Source organism: Erpetoichthys calabaricus, chromosome 1 (assembly GCF_900747795.2).
Source record: "Erpetoichthys calabaricus chromosome 1, fErpCal1.3, whole genome shotgun sequence".
NCBI classification, from domain to species: Eukaryota; Metazoa; Chordata; class Cladistia; order Polypteriformes; family Polypteridae; genus Erpetoichthys; species Erpetoichthys calabaricus.
In genome coordinates this window covers 339,628,368-339,641,429 of record NC_041394.2, presented here as the reverse complement: position 1 = coordinate 339,641,429, position 13,062 = coordinate 339,628,368, and the positions used below count along the sequence as shown (strand labels likewise).

The 13,062-nt window shown below is 40.9% G+C and overlaps 1 protein-coding gene across 1 annotated transcript in view; it reads right to left on the bottom strand.

The window, feature by feature from the left end:
- Positions 1-13,062, bottom strand: part of LOC114668069 (zinc finger protein 420-like) — an 85,877-nt gene that overhangs the window by 48,849 nt on the left and 23,966 nt on the right. The window contains exon 3 of the mRNA XM_028823720.2: positions 11,981-13,055. Within this exon, the coding sequence (XP_028679553.2) occupies positions 11,981-13,055 (1,075 nt within the window). The remainder of the gene's footprint in view (positions 1-11,980; positions 13,056-13,062) is intronic.

The following is a 13,062-nucleotide window of genomic DNA, read 5'->3' as shown; positions in this document are numbered from 1 at the left end:
GTCCCAATTTCATGGCTGATTTTCTTCCAAAATCTGGATATACTTCTTACTATCCATTCTTCCTTCAATACGGATAAGGGACCCAGTGCCTCCCCTGGAGAAGCAGCCCCAAAGCATGATGCTGTCCCCACCATGCTTGATGGTAGGAATGGTGTTTGCTGGATCATTGTCAGTCCCTTCCATCCACCAGACAGACAAACCCCTTTGTGTTGAGGCCACAAAGTTCAATTTTGCTCTCATCAGACCAAAGTACATGACTCCAGAATGCAGGACTCTTGTCAAGATGTCTGTTAGTGAATTCTAATCGAGCTTTCAGATGACTTTTTTAGTAGTGGCTTTAGTTCTGGCAACTCCTGGCAAAACCTTCGATACTGTAGTCTTGTGCACATCCACTCCAGCTGCAGATACTGAGAGTCACCTTAGGATTTGCTCTTACTTCTCTGACTAGCTTTCTTGACATTTTATTTGTTATTTTAACAGGGCGGCCTGACCTAGGCTGCTTCACTATACTACCAGTTGTCTTCCATTTTGCTATGATGGCCTTCACAGTGGACACACTGAGGCTAAAGAGCTCGGCAATCTTCTTGGCACCACTGCCATCTTTAAACTTCTTAATCACAGTGCGTCTCAAGTCATTAGAAAGTTCGTCTTAATTTTTATCAGTTTTTTAGGTTTCGTCAAATAAGCCACTTGTACCGATTTCTCAGTTGTGTGTTCCCGAGAACTGGCCTGAATAATCACTTCTAGACCAGTCAACAAGCTAGGGGATTAACGGCTCGATTGTTTACACCTGTTTTCATTACTCTTATTGCATTGTTAACAATCATACAGTCTTCAAGATCTTAGGGCTCGAATACTTAGTCAACAGCACATTTCACTGATAGGTTCTTTATCGTTGCAGCATAATTTGATTTTCAGGATTTTTTAGTGAAAGTTTATTGTCCAAGAGGCCCTCATTTATAAGTAACAGTATGAAACTAAAGATGCACTTTCAAAGAAAAATATTACAGGAAACTTAAACTTCGTCAAGGGGGTTAAATACTTTTTCAACCCATAGTAAATAAATGTTGTTTCTCTGTGCTTGTTTATCTTATCCATTTGATCCAACAGTCATCCACATCTTCATTTGTCTCTTGTAACTTTGCTTCAGCCTTGTTTAATTTCTTTCCCATTAGGCTTTGAATTTTCCATAAACCATTTGGTTTTACATGTGGACACCATCATTTACATTATCGATTGCCATGATGTCTGGTCTTTATGCCAGGGGATGTGCCAACAGAAGACACATCACATGACATCAAGGGAGTTACAGTATATAAGCCGCCATCATGTGAGTGTCCAAGTTAGGGGCGTCTTTGTTAAAGCTCTGTATGACTCCGTGGTAAATTTCCGCCAAACAAATACTAGCTCTTTCCTTTTTTTTTGACAACAAGTAGCTTTGAATTACTAGTTTTCACCTTTGCATGAATTAGCCTTCCATTTTCATCTCTTGGTCCACCACACTGTCTATGCCACTTCATGGTCCCAGAACACTGCCCTTTCTATACAGGAAGAGTAAGGCGCTGCATCAACCATGGGACATCTTCATTTGATGGCAGATGTGATAGACAGCAGACAATGTTCTGGTGGCTCTCTTCTTATGCCTGATATTGTGATTGTTAGGGGGGGCACCACACAGGTGGCTTCTCAAAAAATCTTTGACGTAAGACACTTGATGACAAAGGGACAAGCAGGAGAAAAGCTGCGATTATGAGCTTTATTAGTGTCACACACGTGCGCAAGGGAGGCAGTTAAAGGGCTCGAATAGTGACAATTCCATGTCTGACCAGGGGTGGCAGGGTGCACTGATTTTCTCTCAAAAATTCCACAGGGTTCCAAGCACACGTGATGATGTAACTTCCTGCCTCGATGGTGTCAGTTCCGGTCCTGGGGCCTATGTTGTCGTCACTTCTGGTTCTGACGACCATGATGACATCACTTCCGGTTCAGGTGCCTGTGATGACGTCACTTCCTATCCAAACCTTTAAAGCAGCCATCTTTGCCACATGTCATCAGTTCTGTTTTGGACACTGAACCTGACACAACTCCTCAAAAAATTAATCCTTTTGTAGCCAGGGCATAATACATGGGTGGCTGCCCCAAACCTTTTTTATGTCTCCTGTCCATTCTTGTGACAAGTGACAGTCAACAGAGTCAAGGACACAAAGCAAAGGGTTAACATCCATCACGTAAGTACCCTGTTTAAAATGAACACAAGTCTGCAGTAAACAGCAGTCAGTTTTGTTGTGCAGAGAGCACAATAATGGACACCGAGTCCCATCAGTCGGCTCACATCATCCACATGGACATTTCACAAGTCAAACTGACCCTATGACTTTCACTTAAATGACATTCTTATTGAAAATTAAAAAAAAAATTTAAAGGACACACGAGGGGGGCCTCTGAGAGGGACACTACAGCTGCCATCTCTCACATTTTTAGGAATATTCAAACCATCAAAGAGTGTCCGACCGTTAACACAGTGGGTACTCAATTTTCATGAATGTCCTTAAACACTGTTAATGCCACAATGAAAGAGCAACTCCTTAATAATAATTCTTCACATTTATGTAACGCTTTTCTCACTACTCAAAGCGCTCTCCACACAGGGAGGACCCGGGAAGCAAACCCACAATCTCCTTACTGCAAAGCAGCAGCATTACCAACTCGCCACCTGACTGGACACGGCTCATCACAGCTCTCCACCTTGTTTATAAACACAAAAACATGCGAGATGTCTTAAAGATCAGGGGGGTATTTTCCGTACGTCGCTTAAATCATCCGAGATCAGATGCCTCATCTTGAATGAGTTAATGCCGGTGAAACTCATCCAGATAAGTCGGTTTTTCAAACGCAGCCATGTAGTAGATTAGTCTAGCAGGATCTAATCATCCAAGATGAATGTGTGCGCCCGCGCTTTCTGAAAACCCCATATATATTGAGTCTAGAAAACATGATCAGCAAGTCTTTGATAGGCTGCAACAAAATGACGAAAGAACGGGCACATTTTTTTTATCACACAAGCGGAGCAGGACCTTTTATTCGAATGAAATGAAGAATTTCAAGATTTAATATGCACAAGGGGTAACACTGCAAAAGCAGCCCAAACCAGAAAAGACGGCTGGCAAAAAGAAGCCAACAAATTAAACGCTAAGTAGTGTGCATTGTACTTACTGAATGCAGCATTTCATTTCCTATGTGTCAGATTAATTATTATTTAATATGTCATAATTGTAGATCAAACGTGAGCACAAGGAGAACATGGGAACAGGTTAAAGTGAAGTACAAGAATATACTTCAAACTGGTAAATATTGGTATAGAACTATTTAAAGAATTGTTGACACAAAGAATCATATATAATGTAAAGAACATTAATTTTAAAGCTAATAAGAAGGCAGACAAGCAAAAAACAGGTGGAGGTCCACGTGGTCCAGACCTATCCCCTGCAGAAGAGTTGGCTCTCCAGCAAAATGCCCATCGCCCTGTTTCTGAGGGCATTCCAGGGGGAAGCTCCTCCTCAGAACCAGTGGCAGGATGCAGTGGTCACTTCATTTCACGTAAAGGATGGTCATTGCATATATTTGTCCTCCATGTGTGCCATAGGTATGTTCCATATAGCCCTCTTTTTTTTGTTGGGTCAGTTCCCTAGAACTTGTGTCTGACGTACGAAGGTCAAATACTTGATGAGACACACTGTGTCTGAATATTCATCAGGAGGAGAGGTACATATAATATTTCCAAATAATGTTTGATCAAACTCCACTGTGATCAGTTCCATGTGCCCCAATCACATTTGGAAATCCTGGTAATGAGAATGTTAGGCTGATTGTGGGATTCTTTATGGAACTGTGGGTGTTTTAGCCTGTGTATTACCTACCTGCAGTGGCATGAAACGCCTCTTTTATTGTCTGCACATGCAGGAGTCCAGGAAACACAATGAAAACCCAAAGGAAATATTTCTGAGCCAAACAGACTTTACGAATTGCCTGGCAAACTGCACTTTTAGATAGATTTTCCGCATCGCCTACAGTATATAAAAAACTGCCGCTTGTAAAAAACCTCAAAGCAATGCATACTGTCTGTGTGGTTGTGAGAGCCCGACTTCACCTAGTTTGACTTCGAATATAAGGTGCTAATAAATCTTTGAGGTACAATATTCCCCCTCAACTAAAGCGGTATCTTTCGAAAAGAATTTCCTCCAGGAGCAATAAAGGATCCTGCCGATCACGCAAACCCCTCTCTTTATTAAATTCTCTTCTTATAATTTGCGCACCGATATATCAATTGGTCGCTCATTCATGAACGGTGAAGCCATGACTGGATGACTTCTAGGCACCTTCACTGATCACGTGTGTAAACTAATCCTTGTTTACATAGAACACACCTGCTCCGAGCAGGTTTGAGGATTAGGATGTGCTGCTATGACAACACTTCCAGCAAGAGTTTCGAAAAACCAACAGATCCAGGATCAGGCCAAATCGTCAACAATTACATCCGGCTAAATGACTAATCCACGTACGAAAAATACCCCCCAGGTGGTACTCCATGAAGAGTGCTTAGTGAGCCGTTTTATTGTTGATTTGAATTTAGAGAGGCGTAGGGACACAAATCGAGAAATCATTGAAAATGAGAAGGAAATAGCAAATGAATTGAATAAAGATTTCACCCAAGTATTTATAAAGGGAGAAACAAACCCAGTGTTTGTATATTTTAAAAGAGAAGAGTCAGATGTACTTCAAGCCCTTAAAAATGTTGAAGACTAATAAACCCCCCAGTCCTGATAGGATCTTGACAATTGCATTGAAAGAACTGAAAGACGTCATTTACAGTTCAAGTCAGAAATTTCCATACACTTATGGTGAATTTTTTAAAACTCACTTTACAACCCTTCACAGATTTTACACTAACAAACTATAAATGTGGAATATTGTTTAAGATATTTATTTTATGAAGGGCAAAAGTAAGTTTTTTCAAACAATGTTCACAGACAAATTATTTCAATTTTTATTGACTATCACACAATTCCAGTGGGTCACAAGTGTACAAGCACTTTGTTAACTGTGCTTTTAAACCACTTGGAAAATTCCAGAAAATGATGTCAATCCTTTCGGCAATTAAACAATTCAGCCCAAGAGGACTCAACATGTGGATGCATGTAAAGGCCTGCCATAATAATAATAATAATAATAATAATAATAATTCATTACATTTATATAGCGCTTTTCTCAGTACTCAAAGCGATATCCACACAGGGAGGAACCGGGAAGCGAACCCACAATCTTCCACAGTCTCCTTACTGCAAAACAACAGCACTACCACTGCGCCACCTGTGGTACATCAAACTCATTGTTTTAAATTTAGACAGGGGCTTACAGGAGCCAGGTTTGGTTCGGCCAAAGAGGATCAGGGCAAGTCACGCTTGGTGACCAAGGTGACTCAGTGCCATGGCTTAGCCAGTGTGAAGATGCATCTCCATTCTCAACAGTTTAGTTTACTATGTGCCTTCATCAGCTTTCTTTGGTCAGTATAGTTACTCCTAGTGGTGTTCTGCTGATAATAATGAACTATTTCTTGTTAGTCCTCAGTATTAGAAATAAAGATCAAGAAATGTCAATCAGGTCTGAATGGCAATCTGATTATTTGGGTGGTCATCTATCAGGTTATGCTTGTGATTGCTCGACCAGTCGGCAAACATCTGCCACGCCATATCAGTCGCGTGAAACAGATTATAGGCATGTTATAGAGTACCTGACAAATCATACAAAGAGTACATGACGCGTGTTTTGCCCTAATTGGGGCTCATCATTTGTATGCACCTTTCAGTCCCCTTGTGAAGATCAAACCGGAGGCAAAACCTCAAATGTTGCACCACGGTGGCTGGTTCACTTACTTGACAGGGTACAGACCAGAGTATTATATCCAAAGGTTTGAACTACAATCTGATCACACACACACAAACAAACATATATATATTGTAACGACAGCTGGGGTTTCTACCCAGCTGGGATGCCTGCATAAAGGCACATTTCTCCAGTTTTGATGTCACTGCAATGGTAACCTGTGTCATTAAGGATTGACTTTAAAATTCTGCTTATGGTTTATAAAGCCTTACATAATCTCTCCCCATCTTATATATCGGAATGTCTGACGTCTTATATTCCAAATCGCAACCTCAGATCCTCCAATGAGTGTCTCCTTAGCATTCGAAGAACAAAACTTAAAAGAAGTAGTGAGGCGGCCTTCTGCTGTTATGCACCTAAAATCTGGAATAGCCTGCCAATAGGAATTCAAAAAACTGCTGAAAACACATTACTTTAACATGGCCTTCTCATAACTTCACTGTAATTTAATCCTGATACTCTGTATATCCAATTCATTATAATTATTCATGGTGGCTCTAAAATCTGTACTAACCCCTACTCTCTCTTCTGTTGCCTTTTCCGGTGTCCTTTGGTGGTGGCTTGTGCCACCACCATCTACTCAAAGCACCGTGATGTTCCAACAGTGATGGATTAAAAGTCTGCATGACCATCATCATCAAGTCCTTCCGTGAGAACCCTAACTACAAAGAGGACTATTTCATTTATGTTAGGTAGAATGCCCAGAGGGGACTGGGTGGTCTCGTGGCCTGGAACCCCTGCAGATTTTATTTTTTTCTCCAGGCGTCTGGAGTTTTTTTTTTTGTTTTTTCTGTCCCCCCTGGCCATCGGACCTTACTCTTTTATATGTTAACTAATGTTGTCTTATTTTAAATTTCTTATTTTGTCTTTTATTTTTCTTTTCTTCATTATGTAAAGCACTTTGAGCTACTTTTTCATATGAAAATGTGCTATATAAATAAATGTTGTTGTTGTTACCACAGGTTGGGAGGTTGGAAATTCAGGCTTGTTGGGTTTTGTGGTCATGGCCAGGGCTGCATGGAGAAGAGCAGAGCCCTTCATGGCAGGAATGCCGCCACATCTGGAAGTGTTGCTGGAAGGAGATCATGAGACACCCGGAGCACTTCCGGGTGCTCTATAAAAGGAGCTGCCTCACTCTAATCAGGGAGCCAGAGTTGGAGGTTGGAGGACAAATCTTGACAGTGAGAAGGGGAGGAGGCTGAAACAGAGAAAGAAAAGCCAAAGAAGAGAAGGGCTTTGTGCTTTATTACTCTGCTGATTGTGCTTATGTGCTGTGCTTCGTGCTGGTGGGAAACTGAGAAAGCGTTTCCCACTGAATAAAAGCCTTGTGTTTTGCTGCACTTGTGCCTGTGTCTGTTGTGTCAGGTGCTTGAGGAACTGGCGTGCCCCATGGTGGTCACAATATTACATATTATATATATATTATATATATATATATATATATATATATACACATACATACACGTAATGTATACACTCACAACCAGAAGTATCCTAATGTGCTTTACACACAGCTAAAATGTCTCATGTGACTAATTTGTGATGAAATTTGGAAAGATGGGAAAATGTCCTGGAATTACGTAGTGAGAGATAATAGGGTGAGGTGGGGAAAAAAAGATATGGAGGTGAATAACTGTCCATCCATCCATCCATTATCCAAACCGCCATATCCTAACACAGGGTCACGGGGGTCTACTGCAGCCAATCCCAGCCAACACAAGGTGCAAGGCAGGAAACAAACCCTGGGCAGGACGCCAGCCCACCGCAGGGCACACACACACCCACACATCAAGCACACACTAGGGAGAATTTCGGATCGCCAATGCACCTAACCTGCATGTTTTTGGACTGTAGGAGGAAACCGGAGCATCCGGAGAAAAGCCACGCAGACACGGGGAGAACATGCAAACTCCATGTCTCCTAACTGCGAGGCAGCAGCGCTACCAACTGCGCCACCGTGCCACCCAGTGAGTAACTACATAAACCTTAATAATATGAATACTGGAAAAAGCAAACAGGGGGATAAAGAGAAAACCAATGGTAAGCTAAACATGTGCTAATGTTTTAAAATAGTAGAAAGAATAAAATTAGCAGAGTCTAAATGAGTGAGGCTAGATATGATTTTTTATTTAATGATAGCTTTGTTTGTGATATGGGTACAAGGTCCCTGTGATTAAATACTGTGTGTTTAAAAGTGATGTAAATACATTTTAATAACCCACTGAGTAAAAGCAATCATTTTATAATTTAGCAAAGCTACAGAAGTCCTAATGGCCTGAAATGATGCATCGCACATAAGAAATCCAAGTTGTTAATGAGTGATCTGGGATGAAAGCTGGAATCCAGTTTGTTGTTTCTCTGTATAATAAGGAGTGAATGAAGTTATTAGCAACACTAAGGACAAGATCTAAAAAAAAAAAAAAAGAGATGGAGCTTGAGTTGTCATGAAGTGTAAGGGATAAGTGTGGGTCGTGTTCATTGATGTACCTGTGTATACGAAACAGCTTCATTTTACCAAAGCCCAATGCCAATGAACTCAATAAACAGATTAGTGCTTCTACAGATTGCTCCTGCACCTCCTCCCCTATCAGGCCCATTTTCTTCAGCTCTTCTTTCCTTTTATCCATCCACCTTTGCTTTGGCATCCCTTGCTTTCTCTTCCCCTGTATTTCCATTTCCATCACTCTTTTGCCCACATCTTCATTGTCCCTCCTCATCACATGTCCATACCACTTCAACCAACTTCCCTTAAATTTCTTGGTTTTCTCTCCCACTTTTGTTATACCTCTGATTGTCTCTTTTCTTCTTCTGTCCTTTTTTGTAACTCCACACATCCATCTCCACATTCTCATTTCTGCCACATCTAACTTCTTCTGCCCTTTACTGCTCATGTCTCAGCTCCATACGTCATTCCTGGTCTTACCGCGGTCTTAAAAACCTCAACTTTAACCTTCAATTTAATTATTTAGTCACACAATACTCCTGCTGATACTTTCTTCCAGTTGTTCCAACCACACTGCACTCTATGGGTTATTCCTTGCACCTAATTTTCCATCCTAGGCTACCACTCATCCTGGATTTTTAAATGTAGGCCCTCTTTTCAACAGCTCTCCCTGCAGGCTAACTTCTGAATCCTGATCATCATTAAACCTCAGATATTCTGTCTTCTTCTTCCTGTCTATCTTCAGTCCTCTATCTTCCAAAGCCCTTCATCATTCTTCCAACTTCCTCTCCACTTCACTTTTGTTCTGGTGCTACACAACACAATGTCATCAGCACAAAGCCAACACCAGGGGGAACTGATCTTTGATCCCATGACTCAACACAACCATAACCAGACCAAAGAGGTAAGGACTTGAAGATCCCTGGTGCTTATCTCCTCTAACTGGCATCTTGTCTGTTACCCCAACACTGCTTTAACCAGAGACCTCACTCGCTCATATATATCCCAGACATTCCTCACATACTGCTCTGTCCTCCTTTCTCTCTCACACACCTCCAGACCTCTTTTGATGTGACACTCGATCATAAGCCTTCTCTAAATCGACACACTCCATACACAATCCTTTCCGTTTCCCTTGATGGTTTTCGATCTGCCGTCTCAATGCACAGACTGCATCAGTTATTCCTCTCCCTAGTGTTAAGAGTAACAGCTGATTGTTGACCACACTGAGAGACAGAAAATGATGACATTATGGAACTTTAAACTGCAAGTGGGGAGAAGCTGTTTAAGGAATTCTGGTGTATGTCAAGTTACCTGAGTTTCCTTCTTCAATGTCTGCCCAAACTTGCAAAAGGCCTTTAGGTGATTAAAGAGGACACATGGAACACCTCTTCCTTTCTGTTATTTAATGCCTTTTTAATGATGAAGAAATCGCAAAGGTAACAGGTAGAGGAGTATCACGGATTCATAACCTTAAATAACAAAGCAGATACAAGAAAATACACATTTTCCATCATACTACGCACATGTTGGCATACACATACACTCCTTCATTGTTTCAAACATGCTACTTGCTAAAAAAAAAAAAGACGTTTACAGGATTACGTTATATTGTGCATTAACTTTACCTATTACACTTTTTACATAAATAACTGCCATTAATAGTCAGAAATACATTTCACATCAAAAAGAAAGTTTTTAACATACCAGTAACTTCCCCAAAATCAACATACTATTCCTCTTTTTATTTTTATGTTTGTGATTAGGATCTGTTCTTGTCACGGTGAAGATGCAGATTTGTTTGTCACTGGGATGAGGTGGCTAAAATTAAACTTGTCACGACTGGGTGGATTTTGTACACTGTTGAAGTCTTTTGTATAACCAACCCATGCCACGCTAATGTTTCTGCCTTTCTGGGAGATTTCCACAATTGCTTTGTTTAGTAGCAGTTGGTCTTTAATTCCATAGGACTCTTTCATTTCCGTTCTTTGCTATTACCATCAAGCTATTCCGGTCCAGATGTTTGTAAATTCTATCTGCGTCTACAGCTGTCTACAGTCGAGAGCAGGTTACTGGATGGAAGTTTTCAGAAATGTTGGTTTGTTGGATTTTTTGGGAGCAGGACGGTTCTCTCTGTAGTGAGCCCTTGTATGGTCATCTCTGGTTGTTGCATCACTATATTTTTACGGTCAGTCATATCCTGGTGCAGTGATGTTAGGTGCTTTAGCCAGAAGTTAGGTATGGGATCTGGACCTTCCCTTTGGCATTAGTTTGGAATCTGTGGTGTTGTTGAACATTTCCGCCTTTACCTCAATCCATGACACTTCTGTCACTTGGATTATTTCTGTTTCCATCTGTAACTTGGTTATTTGCAGGTGTTCTTTAAAATCTGATAAATGTTCCCTCCAAATTATTTTTGTTAGGTGCTATAGTTACTTTCAGGTTATCTCCACTATAGAACTGTTTTGGATTATTCTTGAATAATCTGGTCTGTGCTGATTTTTGCACTTCTGTTTGCGTCTTCTTAATTTCTCTGCTTCTTTCAGAATTTTGAGTTTATTGTTTGCCATTGCATACTTTTGGTCTTCACAGCTTAATATGCAACACTGCAATCTCAACTGTTGTAGTTTTGTTAGAACTTCACATGTTCTCACTCCTTCCATGTACGCTTTAATCGTCACCGCAATAGAAGGTCCTCTTGTCGTTTGATGATGTTGCACCACTGATACCACCTTTATCTGTCCGAGTGCAGAGGCAAGGGGTGGGCACATTGTTTTATCCTAGGAGATGTGCTGCCAGGATGAATTATTATTTTTTGATCATTTTCATCTTAAGAAAGTAGTTTCACCTTGATGAGATTTAGCATTTAGCCCACCACATTAAGGTACTTGAGAAGATTGGGGGTTCGACTTTTGAAACCTTCCTCCTTCGTCCCCAGCAGGGCTTCTTTCCATTGTCAATTCTAGTGATGACTCCTGTCACAGAATTGTTTGACACATTCCAAATGACAAAATAGATCATCTCTGGTGTGAATTCTTGAGAGTTTCTGAAGACTACTCCTGGTAGAGAATTGTTTGCCACATTCAGAACAGCAGTACTGATTCTCTCTGGGTTTTTTTCTATAGATTTTCTCAGTGCGCTTATTATTAAGACAGGAGTGAACTTCACTCTTTAGTCAGGATAGGTCAATTGAACTGCTTTATTTCTTACTCCATTGTGTTTGCAGCAAGGGCTCAGCATGAATTTTCTGCGACTCCAAAGATTACTATTGTTGAGAACAGCAGAAACATCAAACTGGCCGCTGACTCAATCATCATAATCTTAATCCATAAAGAGACTTCTAAGTACTTGGAAGTAAATGAAGGTGCAGAAGTCAATCATAAAGAATTACTGATGGAAAAAGATCACATTTGTCAAACAAAGATGATCATCCAGACTTCCTTTACAGCATGAAATAAAATTAACTAGCCATCCCATCGTATCTTACAGCTTTGGTATCAGACTGGCCACAGAATGATTTACAGAAACTGCATATAAAAACATGGAAATGTTTCCATGCACACCAGTTAATATACAAGAATCAATGCATCCCAAGGCTATACATTCCCAGATTTGACAGAGGCATGGGACTTACCACAATGTGTGAATTCTTTTTTCTTCTCTCTTGTGTGAATTGTTTTGTGTCTCTGAAGAGCACTCTTGTTAGAGAATTGCTGCCCACATTTTGAACAGCAATACGGTTTCTCTCCTGTATGAATTCTTTTGTGGACCTGAAGATGTGCGTTAAGCAAAAAACTTTTGCCACATTCAGAACAGCAATATGGCTTCTTCCCAGTGTGAAAACTGGTGTGGTTCCGAAGACTGACCAGGTCATGGAATCGTTTGCCACATTCCAAACAGCAATATGGCTTCTCTCCAGTGTGAATTCTTCTGTGGACCCGAAGAATAGTACTACGCGTGAATTCTTTGCCACATTCTGAACAGGAATACGGCTTCTCTCCCGTATGAATTCTTTGGTGGTTCTGAAGATAGGAGGCACGCAAGAATGCTTGTCCACATTCTAAACAGCAATATGGCTTCTCTCTTGTGTGAATTTGTTTGTGCCTCTGAAGAGAGCTCTTGCTACGGAATTGCTGTCCGCATTCTAAGCAGCAATATGGCTTCTCTCCTGTGTGACTTCTTTTGTGGCTCTGCAGAGCACTCTTGTCATAGAATCGCTTTCCACATTCCAAACAGCAATATGGCTTCTCCCCTGTGTGAATTTTTTGGTGTTTGTACAGTGAACTCTTGTCAAAGTATCGCTTTCCACATTCCAAGCAGCAAAATGGCTTCTCTCCAGTGTGAATCCGTTTGTGTTTGTGCAGTGAGGTCTCGTTAAAGTATCGCTTTCCACATTCCAAACAGCAAAATGGCTTCTCTCCTGTGTGAATCCGTTTGTGTTTGTGCAGTGAACTCTCATCGAAGTATCGCTTTCCACATTCCAAACAGCAATATGGCGGCTCTCCTGTGTGAATTCTTTTGTGTTTGTGCAGAGAACTCTTGCTAAAGTATCGCTTTCCACATTCCAAGCAGCAATATGGCTTCTCTCCTGTGTGAATTCTTTTGTGTCTCTGAAGATAGGCAATTTTTGAGAATCCTTTGCCACATTCAGAACAGAAGTGAGGTTTGTCACCTGTATT